Below are 27,327 nucleotides of genomic sequence, written 5' to 3' on the forward strand. Positions count from 1 at the left end.
TGTTTACTTCTTGTGCTTAACATGCATTAAATCATTTCTAAAGGTGCATGCCTAATGTATAAGAAACATGTTCTTAAACATATATTTTCTTGTTTCATAAAAACTTTAAACCTTTAGGAAAAAGCTTAATCGAGCTTTCAATAATGCATGCGTTTATCATTGATTAATTGACTCTTTGTTATTATTAACCGGATCGAATCAATTTTTAAAGTTTTATAACCGCAGTAAGTATGGCTAAATTTAGAAGAAAAAAAATAAAAGATGTTTAGAGAGTGTTTAGCAGATAGAGAAGCTAATGACAATTCAACTATCAGCTACCGACAACAGTTTAACTTAATAAAATATAATTCTCTAGTCTTCTTTAATTATGGATTTAAAATTATTTATTCTCTATATGTAATTACAATTAACTGGCTTTTTAATCACACGATCCCACTCAATCAAATTTTTGAAATTAACAGTCTCTAATTAATTGTTTTCAGCTCAATAATATTTAAAAGGGAGAGTGAGCACTATATGTCATTATGAATTGATTTTATAAACATAGGGTTTTCCACTAAATTAGATTTCTGACACTGCTAGTCTTTAATTAACTGTTATCAACTCAATAATATTTCAAAGGAGAGTGATCCCACTGAATTAGATTTCTGAAATTGGTAGATAGTCACTAATTAATTGTTGTTAACTCAAAATGATTTCAAAGAGACAGGGAATACTATATATCAACAATGTAATAAAAAGAAAATCAGGTATATATCCAACCCATCAACCATGTCAGTCTTACATAGGAAAAACATTCAAACATTAATAGAAAGATTATTTTTTATAATGAGAATAATAGCTTTTATATGATACCTCTTTCATATATACTTATATTAAAGTTTCTCATATCAGTAAATTAATCACTAAGTCTTCAAGAATCTGGAATAATAATTCATAGAAGACTTTATCAAAACCATATGGCAATATATCCTCCAACTCCCAGCCCAATATTCTTTAACTATGTCTTTGATCCTCGGTCTTTTATCTTCTGGGGAGAAAGCAAAACGTATCATTTTCGGCTTGTTTATTTTGGGGAAAATAATTATGTTTTTGCTAAAAAAATGTTATTTTTCTTTAAAAAAAATTCAGAAGAATAATTTATATTATATTATTTAATTTTATTTGAAAAATAATTAAGAAAATCATATTTTGAAAAAAATATTATTTTGGTCTATATTAGAAAACTTATTGAAATGTTTAAAACTGATCAAAATTTTATATTTTTAGTTTATTATTATATATAAAAATAAAATTACACTTATTATTAGATTTAAGCAAGTAGCGAGGCTTCGTTATAATAAAAAGAATTAAACTCTCAAAAGCCAATAAAGGTTTTCCTCGGACTCTTCTGAAAAAATGGGTCGTGGTTCGCTTATAGTCGTGAGTAAGGAGCTAAAGATATGGCTGTTGATGCCGTGGCAGCTATGCCCATGTGGATATGAAAGAGCAGAAGCGACTCTTAAGAACTAAGAAGAGTAGCCATGCATAAATGGAAGAGGTAGATGAGTTTTCCAGTGAATAGAACAAAAAGGGTTCTTGGTGATGGTGGAAAGAAAAATTCAATAGAGTAAGTGAACTCCTTATGTACTCAAGAGCGTAGCAGACTCTCTTGCAAATGAGTAAATCTCTCACTCGAGGAAGAGATTGTTGGGATAGCAAATATGAGTTTGAATCCCACATTAGATAATTTTGTAAGCTAAGCCAGTAATATATAAGTGGAAAGAATCTGTTAACCTAATACTTTAAGGTTTTGGATTAGTCGACCCTATGATTGTGGTTTCTCATAACACCAAATTAAAATTCTCCTAAATGAGTTGAGCTTATCCAGATTCTAATAGAGGTGGACATATATTGTTAGAGCATGCAAGTATTAAAGCTTGGCATAGAAAATGAAAACAGTCATTACTTTTCTTCACAATCATTATAAATATATGTATAATTTGATCCAAGAAAGAAAAAGACAGTTGATATAAGATTGTGTTTTAGAGTTCTTACCATCCAACTTGCTCGTTTTCACGATGGTAATTTGTAATTTATTCATGGGTATCCATCCGAATCCTACCCAATTATTCATGGGTATCCATCTGAATCCTACCCAATCAAATTGAATAATTCCTAAATTGACTTGAAAATAGATACGGGATAACTTAAATGAAAACATTACATTGAGTATGGATAGAGGACAAATAGTACATTATCCTACCTATATCTATGCACATATCTTATACACACACACACACACACACACACACACACACACATATATATATATATATGTAGAATATTAATAATTTTCTAATTGAATTTATTAATTTAAATTATTTTATTTGTTGTATTTTGAAAATTAGACAAACTCTCTAAATATTCAATTTTTCTTTGATATTTTATTATTTTTTCTTTTTTATTTTATTTTAATGTACCTTATTTTAATATATTATATATTAATTAGTTAAATGAAATTATAAGTAAAAAATGTTCTTAATATTTTGGTTTACTCAGATTTCTTATATATATATATATTATAATAATAATGATTTTCATAAATAAATTATTAATAAATTAATAGCCTCAACTAAATAATAAAGTCTTTCAATCCCACTCGAGTTGATTTACTAAATAAATAATCTTGCTTGATGCATAAAATAATAAATTTATTTAACCTATATGTATATAACCTCTATTGTTTATGTATATAAATGATAAGTTTATGTATGTGTACACTAACTTTTAACCATATTTTTTAATTTATAATTTATACATGAATCTTGATAAAAAATATATTAATAATTAAATATAAATTTTTAAATTAATAAAATATTTATTGCTAAATAAATAAATTCTATAAAAATTAATATTTTTTAGACACAATAATATTATCATATAAGAAATTTATTGTATTTTAGTAACTATTTAGGTAATAAGTTATCTATGAATTACCTAAAACTTTATAGATATATAAATGGATTTAATATTTATTATCCATATAAATACAGCTCGAATATAAATAAAAAAATATTTTTTAAAATATAAATAAAACTATAATATATTACTCTACTTATTGCCATTCCGACCCATTTTATTTCATTTCACACCTCTTTTTTCATACTTTTCCTTTTAAATCAAAGCTTAGTGAATGACACACCATATCCCTTCTTTTTTTTCTTCTTTTTGAGCCTTTTGAAGTGTGGTGAAGTCAATTTTATAATAACTCTTTAGGACTTGAACCAAAAGAAATTAATTAAAAAACTATATTAAGTTGTAGTGATTACTACAATGTATATATTTACATTCACAATTACACAGTTTTGGTCAGTCCTCCATTATAGCTATTTCTTTTTTTTTAACTCTATTGCCCCCACCATGACCTCTCTTCTTCTTCTGCCTTTGACAAAGAAGAAAAGGCAAAAGAAAATAGTCATCGTCCTCACTTAACCTGTCAGTTGCCTCTTTATTTCATACGCGGTATGTTATTATGTACGAGTAATATATATTGCAGGAAAGGCTTTTGTATGGTAACATTTGTTCTTTACAAAGCAGACTTTATTTTATTATTAATAACCACCATTAAAATGAGGAAGTGTATCCTGTTACATGGTGGTGATAGAAATAAACCAAATTATAATTCAATGCTAGCACGTCCATTTTTTCAAGACTTGAACATGTAATTTCACATTTCAGTAAGCAATATTCCGATTATATTAAACTTCGTTATATATAATAGGAACCTTAAGTACAAGATCAATAAACCTAATTTTAGGCGTTGGCAGCACTAACTGTTGATGGATTATCAGTCGCGAATCGAGTGATTTTAGATTCTCAGGGAGAAAGTTTTGTCTTAATATTATTAGTTAACCTTTTTTTTTGTAGATAAATATATTACTACTTAACCTCTTCGGGCTTACAAACAGTAGACCCACTTGCATTGCATGGCAGTAAACAATAAGTGCAATACATGTTGCCATCAAAGCAGGTCACCCATCCTTCATTGAAATGTGAGAAAAGTGGTGTTTTCTGCTGGGGTGAGTGGTGACTAGCTAATGTGTCATATATATCTTTTGTCAAATTTTCAAAAGAAGGTTAATATTATGTACGTATATGGTGGCAGAACCTCCTTAGGTCGGTCGGTGACACAAAAGACTAGTCATCTTTCGAAAAAGCACTCTCTTTTGCTTGGTATTAAATATATATATATATATATTGGTTAACTGGTATAAGATCAGGGGAGTCGGCCAAAAAGCAAAAGATGAAATGAAGGAATCTTCAGTGTCTGTATAAGATTTAAAAAAAAAATTAAAAAGAAAACAAAGAAAAAGGAAAAGTAGCCATCTTAAGAAGCAAAGCAAAGCAACTGATTATCAATTTTGTTTTGGAGAGACAAGATTTTTTGGTTTAAAAAAAGATGCCCTTGTTCATCAAGTTAAGCACTTTCTGTTTTCTTATCTCTTACAGCCAATATCCCACTATTCTCTTTTTCTTTTCTTTTTAATTTTTTTTCAATTGGGCTCCAATTGATTAATATGGACTCGTATCTTTTCTATAGACCTTCAAAACACTCTTCTTTACCCTACCCTTTCACATAATGTAACACCATACCTACCTACTATACACCAATGGCCAAGAATCAGAAACTAATAGTTGAAGTTGTGGATGCTCGCAATCTTTTACCCAAAGATGGCCACGGTACTTCGAGTCCATACGTTACAATCGACTTCTATGGGCAGAGAAAGCGGACGCAAACTGCTATACGTGATCTAAACCCAACATGGAATGAAGTTCTTGAGTTCAACGTGGGCAAGCCGTCAAATGTGTTTGATGACATTCTTGAACTCGATGTTTGTCATGACAAGAATTATGGCCCAACCAGAAGAAATGTTCATCTTGGAAGAATAAGGTTGAGTTCAGGCCAGTTTGTTAGAAAAGGTGAAGAGGCTCTGATATATTACCCTTTGGAGAAGAAGTACTTGTTTAGTTGGATACAGGGTGAAATCGGGTTAAGGATTTATTATCAAGATGAAGCGATACCACCACCTCCTCCACCTCCACCAGCACCCCCGGCAGAGGAAGCAAAGGCTGACGCAAATGCAGGGTCATCACCAGCGGAAGAGAAGCTATCAGAAACTGCACCAGCAGAAGGCGAAAAGTCTGAGAAGCCACCGGAATCAGAGACCACAAAAGAGCTTGATAACAAAGAACCACCAAAAGAGGAGCCACCGGCTGAACCAGCGGCAGAGGCGCCGCCTGCAGATAATGCACCAGCTCCTATTCAAGCTGAAAAACCACCAGAATCTGATCCTCCACCACCACCACCGACACCGCCACCAGCAGAGGCAAAGTCAGAAGCAAATGAAAGTCAAGGGGATCCATCTGCTGCTCAAGCTGATGGTGATGACATTGTTTTGGAACCCACAGGAAATAATTTGGGTCCAAGTCCAACAGCATCACCAGAAATAATGGCAGCATCAGTATCTGGATCAGTGCCAGAAATAAAAGTAGCAGGAATCAACGCTCCACATCCAATCACAAGACCAGCAGCCCCAACAACAAACTACATATTGGAACCACAAGAAAGTATTTCAATCGAACGATCATCATTTGATCTGGTTGAAAAGATGCATTACTTATTCGTTCGAGTAGTTAAAGCTAAAGGGCTACCTACCAATGGAAATCCAATTGTAAAGATCGTAGCTTCAGGCAATCGAGTTCTCTCTAGACCAGCAAGAAAGACTGGGTTTTTTGAATGGGATCAAACTTTCGCATTCGGCCGCGATGCACCGGAATCCTCCTCCATCCTTGAAGTCTCGGTTTGGGACCCACTTTCTATGGACCCCAGAAAACAATATGACTTGGCAGCAGGAGGTGCGAAATTCCTAGGTGGGATTTGCTTCGATGTCACGGAAATTCCCTTGCGGGACCCACCTGACAGCCCGTTGGCCCCACAGTGGTACATGTTGGAAGGAGGTGAAACCCACAACAGCGTCATGCTTGGAAATCTCATGCTTGCCACGTGGGTTGGGACACAAGCTGACGAGGCATTCCCTGATGCTTGGAAAACAGATACAGCAGGTAATGTGAATTCAAGGGCCAAAGTTTATCTCTCTCCTAAGTTATGGTACTTAAGGGCAACTGTGCTTGAAGCCCAGGATATCATCCCTGTGGCCCATATAAAAGAATCCTCTTTTCAAATAAAAGCCCAGTTAGGATTCCAAGCCCAAAAGACGAAACCTACTGTGACACGAAACGGTAACCCGTCGTGGAATGAAGACTTGCTGTTCGTCGCTGCTGAACCCTTTAGCGACCACTTGATTTTCACTTTGGAAAACCGGCAACCTAAAGGACATGTAACCATCGGGATTGCCAGAATACCTCTTGCTGCAGTCGAAAGGCGGGTTGATGACAGGAAAGTGGCGGCACGATGGTTCAGTTTTGAAGATCCTAAGAGTGAAAAGGTAGCGTACAAAGGCAGAATTCAGTTGAAGTTATGTTTCGATGGCGGGTACCATGTAATGGACGAGACGGCTAATGTATGCAGCGATTACCGGCCAACTGCAAGGCAGCTTTGGAAACCACCAGTCGGCACGGTTGAGTTGGGTATCATTGCGTGCAAGAATTTGTTACCTATGAAAACAGTTGACGGTAAAAGTTGTACAGATAGTTATTGTGTAGCCAAATATGGTCCGAAATGGGTACGCACGAGAACTGTATGTGATAGTCTGGATCCTAAATGGAATGAGCAGTACACGTGGAAGGTTTTTGATCCATCTACTGTGTTAACTATTGGCGTTTTTGATAGCTGGGGATTGTTTGAATCATCATCATCATCAGGCGGTGAGAAAACAGCCACGCGTCCTGATTCTCGTATTGGGAAAATAAGAATACGTATATCTACTCTGGAGACGGGTAAGGTGTACAGAAACTCATATCCATTGAATTTATTGAGCAGCAATGGAGTGAAGAAAATGGGCGAGATAGAGATAGCAGTAAGATTCGTACGCACAACTCCGACGTTGGATTTCTTACACGTGTACTCCCAACCTTTAATGCCGTTGATGCATCATATAAACCCAATAGGGGTGGTCCAGCAAGAAATGTTGAGGAGCACAACTGTGAAGATCTTAGCCACTCATTTGTCGAGATCAGAGCCGCCACTGCGACGTGAGGTTGTGCTTTACATGCTTGATGCGGATTCGCACGCTTTCAGCATGCGGAAAGTACGTGCCAATTGGTTTAGAATCATCAATGTGATTGCTGGAGTGCTGGACATCGTACGGTGGATAGACGACACCCGTGTGTGGAAGAATCCAACGGCTACTCTGCTCGTGCATGCATTGCTTGTGATGCTGGTGTGGTTCCCTGATTTGATTGTCCCTACATTAGCATTTTACGTGTTTGCGATCGGTGCCTGGAATTACAGGTTTAGATCAAGGGACCCGCTACCTCATTTTGACCCTAAGATCTCATTGGCTGATTCGGTGGATCGCGAGGAGCTGGATGAAGAATTTGATACACTGCCAAGTAGTAGATCAGCGGATACAGTGCGAGCAAGGTATGATAAGTTACGCACACTCGGGGTAAGAGTGCAAAAGATATTGGGAGATTTGGCGACGCAAGGTGAAAGGGTGCAAGCATTAGTGACATGGAGGGATCCAAGGGCGACAGGGATATTTGTAGGGCTGTGTTTTGCGGTGGCAATGATACTATACTTGGTGCCATCAAAAATGGTGGCAATGGCATTTGGATTCTATTATTTCCGCCATCCTATCTTCCGCGATCAAATGCCATCGCCAGCATTGAACTTCTTCAGGAGGCTTCCTTCACTATCGGATCGAATTATGTAGGTTTTGATTAGAATGTATACGTATCTGGATCCTTATAGCTTATTTTTATTTTCTTTCCTTGTTTGTATTCTAAAAAAAAAGAGAAAACACTTCAAATAATTGTAGAAGAATAAATTGCAGTGTTATATGTCAAGACTTAAGAGTTGGTAATAATGAAATTGCGCATTAGGAACTAAAATAGATATATTGGATAAATATTCAAAGAATATATATGTTATTTTTCTTCTCTGGATTGATAACTGCAACACTTTTATGTCCATTTGCTGTCGAAGATCTATTAATTATAATGCCAGAAGCCGGTCCATGTGCTCTGTATTATTGCCTTTACAATGTTCACTTTTCATGCATTTTATTTGCTACATAAGATCGTCATAACATTGCAATTCTAATTTTATTAAAGGATGCATTATTTTTTTTTCTTTTGTATATCGATCTTCTTAAATCAATCTCAGAAAAATGTCACTGCTTTGGTTACTCTCCATAAATATAAAATTAAGTAAATAATTGAATAGTTGCAAATTCGAAAGAAAAATTAGAAAAGAGAGTGATATTTTTTTCTTCTTATAACTGAGATAATACAAATTAGAGAATGTGAAAACCATGTGCATGTCTTGACATTTTCTTGTATATTTTATGCTGAGTAGATTTCTTTGGATAGTGATTTGGAATAACATCCCATCACAGCTCATCATAAGTCAACATTTGTGTTCAAAAAAATTAAATTTATTTGTCCAATCCAGCAGCCTCTAGGAGAATTAACAAATAATTTTAAAATAGGCTGAATTGTTGATTAACTGCAAAAATTGCATTATTACGTGGAACAAATTTTTAGATTAGCATCCTGATATATAATTTTATTTATTAATTATAATATTTTCATTAGTTGGATTTTAATCATGAGTTGTTATTGATAATAACTATATTAATAAATGAAATCATGTATCAACATGTAATTATAATAGACTGAGTTTACCTAAAAATCTCTTTAATACTGTGCTCTTTTTTTTTTTTTTTTTTTTACTTTGTTTAAGAAAATAATTTAAATTTGTCTCTGTCCTGCACCAGTTTTGAGTCCCTCAAAATGGGAATTTGTGGCTTGAGAAATGGTGTTTCAGTATTAAGTTCTTAAAAAACATTTATTTGATTTACCCAAAAAATAAAGTGAACTTTTGAATAATATGATTTTTATAATTCATATAAATAAATAAATAAAAAGCTTTAAGCCATTTGTCTATGGAAGGATGAGGCTGAAGGTTTATTCCAGGTAACTGGAGAAGAAGCAGCCTTCCATCAGTTCAATTCAAGCTTTCTCAGACATTATAGTAGATTTCAATCCGCCTTGCCACTTATTGACACCTTTATTGTCTTTCTTTCGAGGAAGATCAAGTCTTGATACTACCTCCGCTGCTTCATTTGTTTTGAAGTTGATGGAAGATATTAGGACTATAATTTAGGTTTTGCCCCATGACTTGTTCCTTTTACTCTTGTACTCTTTCGTGTCATATTAATAATAATATTTTATGTTCTTGAAAAGATAATTAAGCTTAAAATAATAGTTTTATAAACACGAAAACCAAATCATGTATGTCAAATATTCATAAAATAGTATCATAATTTGAAAAGAAAAGATGTTCAGAATTTGACTAATTGCTAAGAAATCCCATAGAGACCACGATCGAGTTATAATCTTATGGTTAACATTTATGAGATTACTTCTGAATATGGAAAACAGAAATCCTATTTTTAAAATTGTTAAGAAGTTGAATTGATAAAATATATGTTTTCTCTTTGTTTTTCCCCTAATATATATATAACAGTAGAATAGTCATGGATGGTAATAACCAGACAGACAAAACATTACAAAAATGAATTAAACACAGAAGGTACAAGGTAGATAACAGAAGAAAATACATGAGTGCACAAAATAACCAAATGAACAAATACAACACTACACTAGTCATGGATGGCAACGACCAAACAAACAGGACAATACGATACAAAAATGACTTCAAGAACTAGACTTTCTATAAATACCACCTCTATCCACTGCCCCTTCAATCAAGCCTTCCTCTCCCTCTAGGTGGGTGAGTGTGATTTTGTCCAGAACAGCCTATTGTCTATTGGGTTCTTGCCGTTTCTTCCTCAATAGTTTTTGTTATTCTCCTCTCATTTCCTTGTTCCTGTAAGTTCCTCCTACATGCTTTCTTTCTTGAGCTAAATTGGCAAAGAACACGATACCATAGTTCTCATTTTCTCTTGAGAACGTGATCATAAACCAATGCAGATCATAATGATGTGTAGTACATGTTAATTTGTATGTCGCTTTCAGGGCTATAATTAGCTGCAGTTGTTTCTCTTATATCAAAAAGCAACATATAGATCCTTTATATGTATATTTTTCTTGGTGATTGATTTCTCAATTTGTCAGTTGCCTCTGGTTTTATTCATACTGGATTTGAACTTTTCATTGAGAAAAAAAAAAAAAAAAAAGGCATCTAATAGAAGCTATATAACCTGAAACAAGTATTCTGATACAGCATTTGGTTTTCCTGATGTAGTTTCAACAGAGAAGGCCTTTCAGGAATTTGAAAATGGCTAGAATTCCCATCTTCTTGGTGGGGCTTGTTCTCTTATGGGGAGCCATAGCAGAAGCAGAATACATGAGATACAAAGATCCTAAACAACCCTTAAATCTTCGGATAAAGGACTTAATGAAAAAGATGACATTAGAGGAAAAAATTGGCCAGATGACACAGATCGAACGCAGTGTTGCATCCACTGAAGTGATGAAGAAATATTTTATTGGTGAGCCTATCATTCTTGCCTTTTTTCTTCTTACTTGATCCATTTTGGGTTTTAACTTCAACTCGAAACTTTGAATTTGTAGTCACTGAAATCATTGGTATCGTTTTTATTTTTCTTTTTCTTTTTTTTTTTTTTTTTTTTTGTTTTGTTTTCCTTTTCATTTGGAACTTACAAAATTTAAGTGTCTTTTTCCTTTTGGTTCTGTTTGTGGCAGGGAGTGTACTGAGCGGAGGAGGGAGTGTTCCAGCTAAACAGGCTTCTGCAGAAACTTGGATAAAAATGGTGAATGATTTTCAGAAAGGTTCTTTATCAACCAGACTTGGAATTCCTATGATTTATGGGATTGATGCTGTTCATGGCCACAACAATGTCTACAACGCTACAATCTTTCCTCACAATATTGGGCTGGGAGCCACCAGGCAAGTAAAACACGCCTCTTCTGCTGAGTTTCTATGGAACTCTGTGCTATTAATCATGTCAAATTGGAATTTGTCACCAACATTCAACTCATTGCATAAGTTATGAAATATGATCAAATTCACCTACCAAACAACCAGGAAAGAGGGCCGGTCATATTAGCTTACAGGGATAAAAGTTCTCTTCAGGAAGCAATTAAATATAACAGGAATATTATGGATCGAGAACTTGAATGTGCTTTTAAGTTTTCTTTTCTTTCGTCTTTCTTTATTTTATTCTCTTTTAACTGCTAGCTAGCTGGACTTATGGTCGGTAGTAGAAGAATAAACAAGGCAAAGAATGAGGTTGCATTGGTCAACTTTATGATGAAAGATTTCCATCTTAATTCTGCATTTTATTGAGCATACTATTGTATATTCATTTCTTTCTTTCGGTTTTCGTTGCTGGCATCTAGTTTATCTTTTTATTTTGTATTAGTTTGGTTCAAAGTATATAAGAAAGCTCCAAATTACGCAAAATGATTTATTGATTTCGTGACAAAATTTATTATCACCTAACATATTTCTCATCAATAGGGACCCTGAACTTGTTAAGCGGATTGGGGCTGCAACTGCACTTGAAGTCAGAGCTACAGGCATTCCTTATGTTTTTGCACCTTGTATCGCGGTACTTAACTGTCCCACTGAATTCCAAGCATAACCCAGTATCATTAGTTCATTACATCATAACAAAGATTATGATTCATCTTTTATCTATTTGTAACTGCACAGGTCTGTAGAGATCCAAGATGGGGTCGATGCTATGAGAGTTACAGTGAAGATCCTAAGATTGTTCAAGCAATGACTGAGATAGTACCCGGATTACAAGGAGACATCCCTTCTGGCTCTCCAAAGGGTGTTCCTTTCCTTGCTGGAAAGTAAGAATTTTATTCATTAAAAGTGTTATCTCATTTAGACTGAATATGCTATTATTATAAGTGTTGGGTTCCCATATAGGGCTAGAAACTTTTGATATTTTAAAATAGAGGTCCAAGCTGGTTCCACAGTATGTCTAGATTATTTCCCTTGCTTGATCATGTATGATCTGTCATACATCCACCCTCACCCTTTCCTGTGTTAGTTCTTCTTCGCTCATTATCAATCATAAAAGTCAAACTTGGCAGGCTTCGAGTGTGATAGGAATCCTGTGGGTCTAATTGCTTGATTTGGTTGAAAATTAGTAGATTTGCAGTCTGAGTTCCTGATATGTATTCTCTGATATCATTGATGAGAACAACTTTGTTGAACTTTTAAGTTAGGTTGAAGACTTGGTCGAAAGAATCATTTCTTCCCACTAATCATAGGAATGGAGAGTAAATTAATAAATAGAAGTACAGAAGAAAACATATTTGTTAAAAAGATGTAATTAGATCTACTTCTAATTGAAAAAAAGTCATGATTTAACTTGATCATCTATTCACCTACTGGCCTCCACATCCATCACGCACATGTAACTCTCCTTAGAGCCAGCATTGCTAGAAGGATTATACTAAGACTCTGCTCAGCTTCATTTCTTTTAACTTCATTATGTCTAGGCATCTCATGGCTATTTTAATAAATAAAAACAAGCATCCATAAGGGGAAAAATAAAACAAGGTTCCTGTTACAGTCTTTCATTTCATGCCAATTCCATGAAAACATACATCTCCCAGGCCCCTAACAAAGTCAAGGTCAATTTTACCTAAAATTAGCTGCGGTTTTCACAGAACAAAAGTTGCAGCTTGCGCCAAGCACTATGTCGGTGATGGAGGAACGACAGATGGGATTAATGAGAATAATACAGTGATAAGCAGACATGGGTTGCTTAGCATCCACATGCCAGGTTACTATAACTCAATCATTAAGGGGGTGTCAACTGTTATGGTCTCCTACTCTAGCTGGAACGGAATTAAGATGCATGCGAACCGTGACATGGTCACTGGCTTTCTCAAGAACACTCTTCGCTTCAGGGTAAAACAGTTTCCTTTAAAGAGTTTAGGAATAAGTTCTATATTAATCAACTTCAAGAGAGGAATCTAAGAGTTCCATGCAAACTTTTGGGATTTCTTCAGGGGTTTGTCATTTCAGATTGGCAGGGTATTGACAGAATCACCTTCCCGCCCCATGCTAACTACACATATTCCGTCCTAGCAGGAATTAGTGCTGGAATCGACATGGTAAGTCACTTGTCCGAATACTTTTCCCCTTGTCAGGACTCCATCATTTTGTGATAAATTCTGTCATATATAATACTTGTATTGGAAATGCTGCAGATCATGGTTCCATACAACTACACAGAATTTATCGATGGTCTGACATACCTGGTGAAGAGTGGCATTATTCCTATGAGCCGAATTGATGATGCAGTAAAGAGAATTTTGCGAGTTAAGTTCGTGATGGGTCTGTTTGAGAACCCAAATGCAGATGAGAGTCTGGTGAACCAGCTTGGAAGTTATGTTAGTAATGGATTAAACATTTTCTATTATAGGTTATCAGTCGATAGGAATATTTTTAATTTAGCCCACCTGACTATGCAAACAGGAGCATAGACAACTGGCTAGAGAAGCTGTGAGGAAATCACTTGTGCTATTAAGGAATGGTAAATATGCTGATAAGCCATCGTTACCCCTTCCCAAGAAAGCTTCGAAAATACTCGTTGCTGGCAGTCATGCAGACAATCTTGGTTATCAGTGTGGTGGATGGACAATTGAGTGGCAAGGACTTGGTGGCAACGACCTCACAAGTGGTAAATCTAAATTATTCGCCTCTATTAGAGTGGTAACAATACATCCAGGTCCCGAAATTCACTTCATTTGATGAGCTTAAAACATTAGACTTGACATGAATATAATCTTGAACAGGTACTACAATACTTACAGCCATTAAAAATACTGTTGATTCAAGCACAAAAGTTGTCTACGAGGAAAACCCTGATGCAGACTTTGTGAAGGCCAACAATTTCTCATATGCCATTGTTGTAGTGGGAGAACACCCATATGCAGAAACACAGGGCGACAGCATGAACCTGACAATTGCTGAACCCGGCCCAAGCACCATCCAGAATGTCTGCGGAGCAGTGAAATGCGTTGTTGTAGTTGTCTCAGGACGTCCTGTCGTAATCCAACCATATGTCAACATAATAGATGCCCTTGTTGCTGCATGGCTTCCTGGAACTGAAGGACAGGGTGTTGCTGATGTTCTATTTGGTGACTACGGTTTTACAGGCAAGCTTTCGCATACCTGGTTCAAGACTGTTGATCAGCTGCCTATGAATGTTGGAGACAGATACTACGACCCACTTTTCCCTTTTGGATTTGGCCTCACTACTGAACCTGTCAAGGCCTAGATGCCCTTTTATGAATTGAAGAGATGCAACATATGTATTAGCTCAAATAAGACATTGTAGTTTCATCGGATTTGTAATCAATATTAATTCATTTTCTGAGTAAACAAAGACCAGTATGATTAATGCATACCTTCTACCTAAAACTTTACGAGTAAACAAGTTCCGAGATTCAAGTTTAGAACTCCAACATTGGCTTAAACAAGGAAAATACATTAACTAATTAACTATAAGTGATAGATTCAAAGTTCAATTATTCTTTAGCCCTGCAGATGTAATAAAATTCCATAAATTGGTCTGCATAAATCTAGTAGTGAAATTTTCAACCTATCAAGTGACAGATTTGATAGATTTAAGATTCCAACCTTGCGATCTCCAGCTTGGTCTGCATAATATATATCACCTTGAACATATTCGTTTGCCTTATCAGACTAAGATGAAAAGATCAAAATTCATACTGATGAGGAAGGGCCTAGGTAGGCATTGATCAAGAAAAGCAATCAAAAGTACCTTACCACCAGTATTTTTGCCCAAGAGCTTGTCTCGGTGACTGTTATGCATAAATTCTCAAAACTTGATGATGAATGATGATAATGATCACAGTGACACTAGAAGTACAGAAAGGATTAAGTTAGCATTATCATAATGAATATACCAGTGAAATGATTGTCCACATAATATGCTGGTAGAATGTGAAAACAGTTCACTAGCTAATGATTTCCAGAGCCACCTGCTTCATTGTCATTATTACCGTGAATTTTAAGTCTAGAATAAACAAAGTCAATAATTTATATTAAAAGAAAGGATCGTAATTATCTACCATATGAAACTGGAATGGAGCTGAAAGTTTGCCATAAAATAATGAAAGAACAATCAAATACACTCCTTGAAATGGCTAGAACACAAGATTCGAAATAATGAGGCATTAAACCAGTAGCAGTTTTATTCATTACAGAAGGTATTTTGTACTAATTCACATTAAACTATAAAGTGGTTCTTGTGTAAGAAAAAACCTTTTATTACAGCAGGAAAAATGTTCATACTTGCATGAGGCCATAGATCCATTGAAACACTATATTACAACAGAAGAAGGCGAATCAACTCTAAAAGCCTTGTGCAGACAGGGTTATTTGGTATCAGCTGTTTGTGCATCTTTGTCCTCATGGACAACAGAGTTCACATCCTCAGCTTCTTTTATCTGCCTCAAAATGTCAGCTTTTTTCTCAAGGAGAGCATTGATTTTTCCATCAATTTTATCCAACTTGTTTTTCTGATTTCCAATGTCCTTGCTCTTACCTTTCTCGCCCTTTTTTCTCTTCTTATCACTCTTCTCTTTCTGGTCTTTATCTTTCTTTTTCTCTTTACCTTCCTTTGTCTTGTCTTGCTTCTCCTCCTCCGCCTCCTCTCCTTCCAGTCCAGGTTCCATTTTAATCTCTCTGGAGGCAACTTCAATCTCACTCTTCAACTGTTTGCTTTCATCCTTGTGTTCCTTTTCCTTTTTGTCTTCCTTGTCCTTCTTCTTTTCTCTCCTCTTCTTCTCTTCACCTTCATCATCTACTCCATCCTTATGCTTCTTGTCCTTCTTTTTCTTCTTCTCTTCTTTCTCTTTACCTTCATCTTCTTCTTCCTTGTCCACAACATCTTTGTGTTTCTTATCTTTCTTCTCCTCATCCTTCTTATTTTTCTTCTTCTCTTCAGTTTCCTTTTCTTCTTCCTCATCTAATTCATCTTTGTGTTTCTTCTCTTTCTTTTTGTCTTTCTCTTTTTTCTTATCTTCCCCTTTATCATCTTCTTCATTTTCCTTGTTCTTTTCCTCAGATTCTTCATCTACCTTCTTCTCTTTATCTTTGACCTTCTTTTCTTTTTTTCCCTTCTTCTCTTTATCTTTCTCCTTCACCTCCTCTTCATGCTTCTTGTCTTTTTCATCCTTACTACTCGAGCTTCTGCCTTTTAAGTCCTCTGTCCCCTTTTCTTCTTCCTCCAAATCTTTATTCTTTTCCTTCTTTTTTTCTTTCTTTTTCTCATCTTTCTCCCCCTGCTCATCTTTCTCCTTCACCTCCTCTACATGTTCTTTCTTATTCTTTTTCTTCTCTTCTTTTTCCTTGCATTTCTTATCCTTTTTCTCTTCCTTTTTCTTAGTCTCTCCAGCTTCATTGTCCACCTCCGACTCTTCACCTAAACCATCCTCACCCTCCTTTTCCTTCTTTTTCTTCTTCTTTTCTCCCTTGTCTTTCTCTTTCTTCTTATCACCTTCATCTTCAACCTTGTGCTTCTTCTTTTTCTTATCTTTCTCCTCATCCTCTTTCTTGCTTGGCTTTTCCTTCTCTACTGATTTGGTCTTCAACTCGATTTCCACCTCAGATTTCTCTCCCTTCTCATCACTTGGTTCTATATCTTTGCTCTTGACTTTCAAATGCAATTCCTCCTTTTTAACCTTTTCCTCTATTTTAACACCAGAAACAGCTATTTCAGATTTGTCTTCCATTTTGGAATTTTTGGCAGATATTTGAATGTCAAATGTAAACCCTGTCTTGTTTAATCTCAGATTACCTGGAGAAAACATGGAGACCAAACAGGAAGTAAGCCATCAACTCCAACAAATAACCGATCGCGAGAACTTGAAATAAGCAATCAAGCTTTATATTAAGAGATTGCTTAAAAAAAACAAATCACTTTATAGGCTTACATGGACCATCTATACTTCAACCAATGTCATAAAGAATGGGGTTACTAATTAAAAAATCTCAGACTCCCTACACAATCCCAAAACACAAGTATTGTTAGTTCTACCCATACTAATTGTTTAAGTAATAAAATTTCATTAAACAACAATCATTCAAAATGATAGAAGAATCTTTTCTTTCATTTTCTTGGAGTATGAGCCTATAATATGCCTTGAGTATCCAATTACCTGAAAAAGATAAAAATTCCATATTTTGGTGCTTTCTCTCAGAACCTTGATTTTTCCCAAATCAGAAATTATTAACTTTTACAAAGAAATGAATCATAAAACTCACAAGAACGAACAAACAAAACAGTTAAAGAAACCAAAGCAAAACCACCAAACAGATTATAAGAGATCAAAAGCTAAACTCCTAAAACCAGAGGCAAATACCAAATAGATTGAAAAATAAGAGTTTCGAGCTAATATCAATTACAGAAAGAAAGAGGGCATTAAAAAGATCAGAATTTGTACCTTAGTTCCAGAGAGAAGGAAAGAAAGAATTATAAAAGCGATAAAGATTTCAAGAAAGCTGGAGAATTTCTTGTTGCAGGGTCTGTCCAGAAAGAAGCCCCCTCTCTCTCTTTTTATATGCAACTTTCTAGAACTTAAAAACAAATGGACCACACGCAAACGACGCTACTAATGCACTGCGAGCGTACCACAACAACGCGGTGCATCTTTTATTACTCCACCTGCTTTTCTTTGTAGCGTTATTTCTTTTCTAATATTAAAAAAAAATAGTCGGTTATTTATATATTACGATTATTATTATTTTAATTAAAAAATAAATTTAATAATATAATTAAATAAAAATTTAATATTTAATATTAAATTATAATATTTTAAAAAATAAATAGTAAAATATTTATTTTTTATTTTTTATTTTAAATCTTATTAAAGTAATAATATAAAAATTCATTTTATATAACTTAATACTATAACTAATATTACTGTTTAAGATTAAGAATTTAGTATATAACTAAATATTTAATTTATTATTAAATATAATACGAAAAATATAATTTAAGATATTATTTTTTAGAATTAGAATTATTATCTAATTAACTTTTAATTTAATAATTAATATAATATTAAAATATAATTAATATATTATTTTTTTAAATTAAGATCAGTGTTCAATTAGAAATGTAACTTATTAATTAATAAATTAATAAATAAAAAAATTAAATTTAGAAATTAGTATATATATATATATATATATATATAGAAGAAAATAAAATAATCTAATATTTAAATTCTAATGAGGAGGATAGTAAAAAAATAACTTAAGTATTATTTATTAATCCTAAAATAGAACTGTATGGATAGTTATATTTCATAAATTAATTTTAAATTAAAAACTTAAAAATAGATCTTAATAAAATATAAATAATTATTTTTTTATTTATTAAAAATTCGACCACTGATTTAAAAACTGGATTGAACCAGTCGGTTTGACCGATAATTGATAACCTAAATTATTTAGAGAATTAAGTTTTCAATTGAATTAAATTGGATGAATTATACCTAATAGAAAAAAAATTAGTTCAATCGGTGTTATATATAGATATATACATAATTTAAAAATAGAAAATAAGATTATAGTATTAAAAATTGAACTAATTTGTGTTAAAAAGTATTAAAACCTATATCAAAAAACAATAATTTTTCTTTAATTTTACTGTTTATAATTTATTATTTATTATTTTATCATAGAATATAATTCTATTACTATGTATCAATTTAAATGAATTAGTGTTTGGATTTTATTATATACTATTAAAATCTAATAATTATAGTTACTTTATTTTAATTATTATTTTAAATTATAATAAATAAAATATAATTAATTTTTATCATATTAATTTAATCGGCAGTCTAATTGATTAAACTGAGTGAAAAAATAAATAAATTTTAAACAATTTATTTTTTAAAATTTTCAAAGACTGAATATAATAATTGGTAAATTACACAACATAAATTGCTATATTTAAAAGTAGTGTATATTTTTAATATTATTTTCATAATTGATAATTCTTAGATTTAAGTTATAGTATTGAAGGATCATAATTATAATAAACCAATGATAACAAGAAGAATTAATAATTAATAGGACGGTATCCATTTGTGAGCTCATGGCTCATGTATTGACCGTCAGATTGACCAAGCTGACAACAGTTCCATTCTGGTCATTTTCCTCAAGTTTTATGTTAGTTTATTTTCAAAGTCATTTTCCCATTCAAACCTTGAAAGTGATTTTCTCCCTCAGGATTACGCAAATGCTTGTCATCTTCCACAGCCTTTTTTCCTGCCAGCCTCTTTATTTATTCTTTTTTTAACTGATAGTTCTAATTATTGATTTAAGATTAATAAAGAAAAGGGCCTCACCTTTAATTTTTAGAATAATTTATAAACTAAATAATAGTCGTTGATGTGTAAAATTGTTATAATTATTTTTTACACATTTATTAAAAATTATTTGGGCACTGTATTAAATTTCATAGAATTGCTAAGGAAACCTAACCCACCACTGTGAGTAAATCCAAACTCCCCAAGTAGTAATATCCAAAGTAATTAAATTACTTAAATAGAAACAAAATCTATATTAACAGTTCAGCTATCAATTTCCACGTGTTGTGCTGGAAAGGGTCTGTCCTCCTTCCTTCAGATTTTGACACCCTTAAATTACATGGCATTCCATTCTTATGATAAGTAGCATTTTAACTAATATTTAAATATGATAAGTAGAAAACTTAATTTAAATTCAAAACACTCTTTAGTAACTCTATTTAATGTTATATATATAATAAAAGGTGGTTCAAAAATGTTATTTGGGTGTTGCATAAATGAGTTGTCATTTATGAACCAAATTGAGGCAGCTGATGCCCACTGAGCTCCACCAATGTCAAATTCAAAACTGCAAATTAAGGTGAAAAGGCATACAACATCTGAAAACTAATCATATTCTAGTCGCCCACACATTACCAATAAATAAATAATTCACTTTAAAAGAACAGGAAAAAAAAAAAAAAAAAGAAGAAGAAAGAAACCCAATGAAGTATTGGTTTGGTGTTGGTGGGATCCAAAAACCAGGTATGCTTCTGGGACATTATTGGACAACTCACAATCATCCATGACCAAACTTTTCTGTCAGGAATTCCATAATATTATTCTAACTGTAACTCATTTACTTTCCCATGTAACACCTGAAGAATTACAGGTTTTTCCGAATCAATTGAAATAATTATGAAGTGAATAAATAAATTCTTAACATTTTTACCATTCAAACATCCAAAAAAGATAGGCTGGAAATGGAATATTCTCATTATTCAACTGAAATTAAGCCCTTTAATTCTTAAAAAAAATCGAAGGTCACAACGGTCCTTTGGTTGGACCCTCAAATAATTTTCAAATAGGAGCCTCGTTAAGCAAGCCAAGTACAGTTTCCCGCACCATAATCTGAAAACAGGAAACTTTTAGAATTGATCTAAGAAAATACAACGTCCATTCGATTACATTCAAGAAGGGAACCGCAAAAGTCTGACGGCTGAGATCTATGTAACCTATACACTCTGCTGTACTCAATAAACTCCCCAATAGGTAGTTGCCTTCGCAGTCTCTCTCTCTCTACGATTTCAACGCGAAAAAACAGCGATCAATTTCTCTCTCTAAATTTTTTTTTTTTTTTGTTTTCAAAGAAAACCCTACTAAAGATTTTATTTTTATGTTACAGATTAAATTAAGACCTGGTTTTTGAAAAAAAAAAGAAAACCAGGTCCAATTCAATCCCTTCCACACCTCATCAGAAAGTTCTCCTCTTTTTTCAGCATTTGATCCTTGTTTCTTCTTCGTTCCCTAATTTGAGCAGTTAAGGAGAAAGGAGTGTCCTTTGAGCTGCATCTCCAACAATGAACGACCTTTTATCAGTAAGTTTTATTTCAATTTCATTTAATTGATTTTTGTTTGCTGTTGTTTGTTTTATTTTGTCTGTCTCGATCTATGATTTTTTTTTTTTGTTTCCTTTTATGACTGTGATAGCCTTTTTATTTTCACATATATAAAATGGATCCATTTCTTATGGAGTTCAATTAGTACTAAGGGTATATAAGTCGTTTTATTAGTAACAAAAGTTGAGAATTTTTTTGTTTGCTTGCTGAGAAAGAGAATGAAGAATGAAGAATGAATGAATTTTTTTAAAAATTTTAATCATGGGGATTTTACTTTATTTATTTCTTTTTGTGACCCGTTGAAAATGAAAAGATTAAAAAAATGAAAGGAGAATTGATTTTTACATTGAAGATTGAGTCTTTTGCTTGCTTTATTTATAATCTCTCTCTCTAATAAGGTTTTGAAGATCTTGATTCTTGATCATATTGCTGAAGAGTTTTGTTGTTTATTGCTCCAAAATTGAGATCTTTATGTGCACAAATTTTAGAATTTTACTCCTTTATTGTGCTTCCAGTTCATCTATGCATTGAAGTTAGTTCAGTGTATGTCTAGACATGTTAATGGATTACTTGGTATTTCCATTACTATGTTGCTGCTCTTGTATTAATAAGGCATACCCAAAGGCAGTTTTTGTCAATCTAGTTTGAGAGTTCAATGCACTACTGAATATGTTAAGCATCAAGCAGCCCCCAAGAAGCTAATCATGTGACTTTAAGGTTATTTTGAGTAATTAAGGTTATAGCTAGATTGAGCTGAGCTACTGTAATGCTTGATTAATTTTGCAGGAATCCTTTGAGATCCCTCGTGGTCAGGGCTCTAGAGGCGGAGATATTGAGATGGGAATGAATTCTGGAGATTTGGGCTTGGAAAATTTCTTTAAAAAGGTGCTTCACGATTCTGTCATTACGGTTTTTATGCATTACGTGTCATGTCATTACGCTTTCCATTTTGTGATTAATTTGTACTTCAACTTATATTTTTCATATTTTATTATTGTTGTCTTAGGTCAATTTTTTTCCATTATATTAACAATTTATTCTTCCACAGGTTCAAGGTATTGAGAAAGAAAATGAGAAGCTAGACAGGCTACTCAAAAAACTCCAGGTACATGCTCTTCTTTTTCTTTTAATCTTTTCCGTTGATCTCTCTTGATTTGCCTGATCCTAATCTGAGTGTAGATTAATAGCAGTTTCAATGCAAACATCTAGCACCTATTTGATGAATCTAAATGTAATGACCAATTATAATGGCAATTCAGAAGCTTGACATATACATATCTGGAGATTCTTGTGCTGCATGAAGTAACTGCTAGTGTGAAAAGCCTTCTCAATTTAAACTTTTCTTGAATATAATCTGTGTGCTTTTATACAGCCATTTCTGTAGTGAGGAAGGGTTGTCGAATAATGCCTCCAATGACCAAAAATTGAGTTCATTATCCATTTGTTCAATTTTACTATCATTCTTCAAACTTTGCATGCAGGATGCCCATGAGGAAACAAAGGCAGTGACCAGAGCTCCTGCTATGAGAGGTTATTGCATTCTGCTGATACTTTTGCTACTGGATTTTACTTTTTAAATGCGGAATATTCCTTTTATTTTATGTGTTGATTGAGCTTCATCTAGGGTTCAAATTCAAAATCTCATGGCCCTGGAGACAACTCCTGTACCGTGAGACAAAGCTCATTGGTAGAATGCTTCTCCTTTATGTGTTGCAAACTTAAATTAGTGAGGCTGAGAAAAAGGATAGAGGAAATTAAAGAGGAAGAGGATAAAATATACAAGTACTAGACAAGCTACTGAATTGTTCCCAACCGCTTCTGTTCATTGCATGCTTCAGGTTTTGATTTTCAGTGATTAGCAAAAGTGCAATAATGATAAAGTCAACCAGCATATCAATTTAGGACAATAAATACATCAACCTATTATTAGATATTTTAATTCAGTTTCAAAGTTTAGGGAAGACAGGCTTCATGCTGGCTCCAGAAGTGAAATGATCTATATGACCTCTTGTTAGTGGCTAAACTCTTATAACATATGCTTATATCTATAATTGCATTCATTAGTTTTATGTGTAGTTCTATATTTTTATTCTAACACATGATTTGTTTTTCACCATGCATTTTTTGTTTAGTTCCAATGTGTTTTGTCATGATTTCCTCAACTTAATATTTACATGTACCTCAGACTTTGATTATTATTCTGGATTTCATGTGCAGCAATCAGGCAACGAATGGACAAAGATGTTGATGAAGTTGGAAAAATTGCTCGTACAGTGAAGTCAAAGATTGAGGAACTTGATAGAGAGGTAAAACCGCTACTGCTTTTGCTTCATTGACATGCATCCTTCTGATGGCTTGCAACTTACCTTTTATGTGGTCCAGAATATATCGAATAGGCAGAAGCCAGGATGCGGAAAAGGAACAGGTGTAGACCGATCAAGAACCTCAACAACAATGTAACTATCATTGCTCTCTGCTTTCTAATAATTTTCTACTTTTCCCGTTTTCTCTTTTACTATTAGATTACACACAGCTTTATTCTGATACTCCTATTATAGTTACTTCTTACCACTATCTTTTAGACATTATGAGATATTTTGTACAAGAAGGATATTCAAGGATGTAAGAAACCTGCATATTACTATTATATTCTTTGTTTTTTTTTTGCTGATATTTCCAAAAGTATTCATTAAAAAATGCATTTTTTAATTTTAGACTTGAAAAGCAGAAGAGATTTTCACTCTCAATATTACTTTCTGCAGTTTGTATGGACAGCTGTTAAAGACTTTCCGTGTTTTTTAGCAGAATTTACTTTCCATGTTTGTAGCTTAGCATAATCTTTCTGTTCTAGTCTCATCCTATTCTAATTTCTTCCTTTTCTATTTGTTCTTTCTATTATTATTAAAGTTGTCTAATTTTCAGTTTGAATGTAGTGAAAGAGAGCAAGTAAAACTGTAAACTATTGTGTAAGAATTTTCCAAGTTATTGTACAATAAAAGTGTATTAACCACTTTGCTTGATCCATCTTTTAACTATTCTCATATTATTATTCAGGGCCTTGAAAAAGAAGTTGAAAGATAAGATGGCTGAATTTCAGGTTGGAATGATATGTACACACAATGCATATATCTAGATGGGGGTCTTGTACTTCCTCAAGTATTTCTCGTGCCAAATTGATGACATAATTGTAAATTGCACAGAACCTAAGGGAAACTATCCACCAAGAGTATCGAGATGTTGTTGATAGACGTGTTTTTACAGGTTTGATCTTTTCACTTGCTTATTCTCTGTAATTTTTATGCCTGCAGAATAGTGCCCTCTGTTGTCCGTGATTTATTGGTAATTTTCATATTTCTTGGTCTCCTTGTATTTCAGTGACTGGTGCAAGAGCAGATGAAGAGGTGAAACTTTTGTGCTAAAGAACATTGCAAGCATATTCTTCTTTTCTTTCTCTCTTCTTTTAAATGTGCAGAGTACAATTACTGTAGTCTCTATCCAAACTCGACTACCGTTGTCATCTGAGATAAGCCTAGATGGCTGTCACTGTATATTTCTATAAGCTCATATTTAATTATTCGTCAATGTACAGACGATTGACAGATTGATTGAAACTGGAGATAGTGAACAAATTTTCCAGAAAGCAATTCAAGAGCAAGGCCGAGGCCAGGTTTGTTCGTCTTTTCTTTCTTAACTAAGCTGTTTCCTTTCGCCTCATATTAGTTTCTTTGGGATAGTTTAGGAAAAAAAACTTGATTCTCAACCTTTCTTTTTTCACTTTTAATGATTTCCTTGGTTTCCAGTTTCTCATCTTTTCTTCCTTCTCCGAATGAGATTTGACAAGAAGCTTTTGACTTGTCTGTCCCTTTTCTTTTTTCAAATTCTTAATATTTTTCTTAGTTGTTTTCTAGTGTGCTCTGTGATTAACAGATAATAAAAGAGTGAGGAGGGAGAAGCACAAAGAGAGAAAAATGACCCTTTATGTCCAATTTGTAAATTTTTTTTGGTTTATTTTTTTAACTATTCAATGACATAATATGGGTCCCTTTTCAATGTTGAGATTAAGGGTTCCTACATTAAAACATGTTCTCTATCATTATAATTTCAATGTTGATAATTTATGTGTCCCTTCTCTTAGTTGAGCTAAGAAAGTTCCTACATTAAAACATCTTCCTATCATTAAAATTTCAATGTTTATGATATATATGTTAGGGCTCAATTAAAGGTTTTCTAAGCATGTATTGTTGGTTTTCATTATTCCTTTTATACTTTTCTGGAAAAGCAATATGTTTTTAGGATGGTGTAGCTACAGTTGTCACTTTGCCAAATGGCCTGTGGTTTACCTGAAGGTCAAATGATTATAGAGGTTAATGCCTAATTTCATCTATATATTATTGCAGATAATGGATACTCTGGCAGAAATTCAAGAGCGCCATGATGCTGTTAGAGATTTGGAGAGGAAGCTTCTGGATTTGCAGCAGGTATTTGATCAGTAAAATCTAATCTGTAATTTTGGAATCAAATTGTTATTCTAGTCCATCAGCAATGCGTCCTATTTGATTTCTAGTTTAAATTGTAATGATTGTACATATATATGTGGGTTCCTTAAAATATTCACCTATCATCAGGCAACAAAATCCTCTTCTTTTTGTGGACTGGTCTGATTTAAGGCATAGCAATGAAATGATAAAAGCTTTTAGCTGGCATTGTAGTGTTTGTATGGTAGGGCTTAAGAACAGCTGCTTGACACATTCTAATTGTGAATGATACACAAGTACACATGTAGCCAAGTTGGCATCCAATTGTACATACTTTGTAGGAGCACAACTACCTCCATTCCAAGACATGTTGAGAGTTAAAGGGCACAAGTGACTTATGTACTTTTCGTGTTTCTGATATGCATAAAGAACGCAAGCTTGTATCTAGAGCAATTTTGTAATTGTTGAAGGAAATCAGTGAAAGGAAGTCTTTTGGGGAACACTCGTTCTTCAGGAAATCTCGCAGCCATAACTTCCACTGTAGAACTATCATGGTGTATGTTTTGGGTGCCCATATGAACTCATGTGCTTAAATTGATAGTCATCAATTGTGAACGATTATGTCTGTGCATGAGCGAGAGAATTTACTTTTGGTTCTGTATCTTTCAATTTACTTGCCATGTGCAGGTTTTTCTGGATATGGCAGTCTTGGTGGATGCACAAGGGGAAATGCTCGACAACATAGAATCACAGGTAATCAAACTTATTCCTGATACCAATTGCTTTTTCAAGCAAAAGAATATTGCAATGCTTAAAACATGTTAGGATTGATCATAGCTAACCTGCTGTGGTGTAATCCATAGAATAACTATCATTTCACGGTCTATATTTCCTTATTTTCTAGGTCTCGAGTGCTGTGGATCATGTGCAGTCGGGGAATACTGCTCTCCAAAAGGCCAAGAAGTTGCAAAGGAACTCCAGGAAATGGATGTGCATTGCTATCATCATCCTTCTAATCATCGTTGTAATCATCGTTGTTGCTGTGATCAAGCCATGGAATAACAACAAGGGTGCTTAGCATCTTCACTATTTGTATATTGTATAAATGAGTGAGCATCAACTTCTATACCTCTTTCGGCAATTTCTATTATTTTGCAGCTTATTTTATGAACTCAGCTTCTGTCCCACTAATTCTATGACAAGCTTGGTTGCGAGTCTATTACTTTCCATAATTATATGTATTTATTCTTTTGTTATGCAAGAAAATAAAGCTAAAGAAAAGTTTGTTTATTTTTGCTTGATATCTGAAAGGATATTGTTGTTCTGTGCTTGTGAGAATTCTTTACCCAGGTTTTACAAGGAATTCCAAGATTCTTGTCTCTATTGTTAAGTAATGAAAATTCACTTGCTATATTACATGGCTCTTATTAAGGGCTCATTTCGCAATGAGGCCTGAGTAAGGAGAAATCTTTGAATCCTTACAGAGCCTTGTGCATGTGGAAAATTGGAATTATAAAGCTGAGTGGGTTACATCTACACTTAAAAACTTAGTGCTATCATTTTCATTTTAACTAAGGCATCTTTAACAAACACATAAGGCTCCCGAATTGCTGGCATCTTTAACATTTTCATTACGACCAGTCGAGTTGCCAGAATCACTGCTATTAAAAATAACAACCAAAAAATAGACATTATTTAACATATTTAAATTTTTAATACAA

At 33.6% G+C, this 27,327-nt stretch overlaps 4 protein-coding genes across 5 annotated transcripts; 3 read left to right on the top strand and 1 right to left on the bottom strand.

Annotated features, from left to right (window-relative positions):
* The first annotated feature begins 4,308 nt into the window (after positions 1 to 4,308).
* On the top strand, positions 4,309 to 8,083 carry LOC8282389 (FT-interacting protein 7). The gene has a single exon (XM_002525677.4). It carries the CDS (start codon positions 4,653 to 4,655, stop codon positions 7,875 to 7,877), a length of 3,225 nt encoding a protein of 1,074 aa, XP_002525723.2. The 5' UTR covers positions 4,309 to 4,652; the 3' UTR covers positions 7,878 to 8,083.
* Positions 8,084 to 9,749: 1,666 nt separating this feature from the next.
* On the top strand, positions 9,750 to 14,605 carry LOC8282390 (beta-glucosidase BoGH3B). The gene is made up of 10 exons (XM_002525678.4): positions 9,750 to 10,059; positions 10,436 to 10,682; positions 10,897 to 11,101; positions 11,675 to 11,765; positions 11,870 to 12,015; positions 12,844 to 13,087; positions 13,189 to 13,293; positions 13,390 to 13,572; positions 13,658 to 13,862; positions 13,978 to 14,605. The coding sequence occupies exons 2-10, from the start codon at positions 10,469 to 10,471 to the stop codon at positions 14,460 to 14,462; spliced, it is 1,878 nt and encodes a 625-aa protein (XP_002525724.2). The 5' UTR covers positions 9,750 to 10,059; positions 10,436 to 10,468; the 3' UTR covers positions 14,463 to 14,605.
* A 762-nt stretch (positions 14,606 to 15,367) lies between these two features.
* Positions 15,368 to 17,871, bottom strand: LOC8282391 (DNA ligase 1). Of its 2 annotated transcripts, XM_048370011.1 has the most exons (3): positions 17,656 to 17,747; positions 17,146 to 17,212; positions 15,368 to 17,009 (listed from the first exon to the last, which is right to left on the bottom strand). In XM_048370011.1, the coding sequence occupies exon 3, from the start codon at positions 16,942 to 16,944 to the stop codon at positions 15,586 to 15,588; it is 1,359 nt and encodes a 452-aa protein (XP_048225968.1). In that variant the 5' UTR covers positions 16,945 to 17,009; positions 17,146 to 17,212; positions 17,656 to 17,747; the 3' UTR covers positions 15,368 to 15,585. The 2 variants fall into 2 exon arrangements, with proteins under 2 accessions (XP_048225968.1, XP_048225967.1); XM_048370010.1 differs by lacking the exon at positions 17,146 to 17,212 and having other exon boundaries at positions 17,656 to 17,871.
* A 2,942-nt stretch (positions 17,872 to 20,813) lies between these two features.
* On the top strand, positions 20,814 to 26,896 carry LOC8282392 (syntaxin-132). The gene is made up of 13 exons (XM_015723339.3): positions 20,814 to 21,110; positions 21,918 to 22,016; positions 22,180 to 22,236; positions 22,613 to 22,661; positions 23,349 to 23,437; positions 23,514 to 23,587; positions 24,186 to 24,228; positions 24,332 to 24,392; positions 24,507 to 24,532; positions 24,721 to 24,798; positions 25,529 to 25,609; positions 26,294 to 26,359; positions 26,511 to 26,896. The coding sequence occupies exons 1-13, from the start codon at positions 21,093 to 21,095 to the stop codon at positions 26,682 to 26,684; spliced, it is 915 nt and encodes a 304-aa protein (XP_015578825.2). The 5' UTR covers positions 20,814 to 21,092; the 3' UTR covers positions 26,685 to 26,896.
* The last annotated feature ends 431 nt before the right edge of the window (positions 26,897 to 27,327 follow it).

The sequence above is a fragment of the Ricinus communis genome, chromosome 10 (genome assembly GCF_019578655.1).
Source record: "Ricinus communis isolate WT05 ecotype wild-type chromosome 10, ASM1957865v1, whole genome shotgun sequence".
In the NCBI taxonomy this organism is placed as follows: Eukaryota; Viridiplantae; Streptophyta; class Magnoliopsida; order Malpighiales; family Euphorbiaceae; genus Ricinus; species Ricinus communis.

Excerpts from the sequence above, each read along its gene's own strand:
- LOC8282389 (XM_002525677.4), top strand. The coding sequence starts at position 4,653 with ATGGCCAAGAATCAGAAACTAATAGTTGAAGTTGTGGATGCTCGCAAT.
- LOC8282390 (XM_002525678.4), top strand. The coding sequence starts at position 10,469 with ATGGCTAGAATTCCCATCTTCTTGGTGGGGCTTGTTCTCTTATGGGGA. Across the intron at positions 13,088-13,188 it reads AGAACACTCTTCGCTTCAGG|GGGTTTGTCATTTCAGATTG; the intron begins GTAAAACAGTTT and ends GGATTTCTTCAG. Across the intron at positions 13,294-13,389 it reads TTAGTGCTGGAATCGACATG|ATCATGGTTCCATACAACTA; the intron begins GTAAGTCACTTG and ends GAAATGCTGCAG.
- LOC8282391 (XM_048370010.1), bottom strand. The coding sequence starts at position 16,944 with ATGGAAGACAAATCTGAAATAGCTGTTTCTGGTGTTAAAATAGAGGAA.
- LOC8282392 (XM_015723339.3), top strand. Across the intron at positions 22,662-23,348 it reads CAGAGCTCCTGCTATGAGAG|CAATCAGGCAACGAATGGAC; the intron begins GTTATTGCATTC and ends TTTCATGTGCAG. Across the intron at positions 24,393-24,506 it reads TGATAGACGTGTTTTTACAG|TGACTGGTGCAAGAGCAGAT; the intron begins GTTTGATCTTTT and ends CTTGTATTTCAG.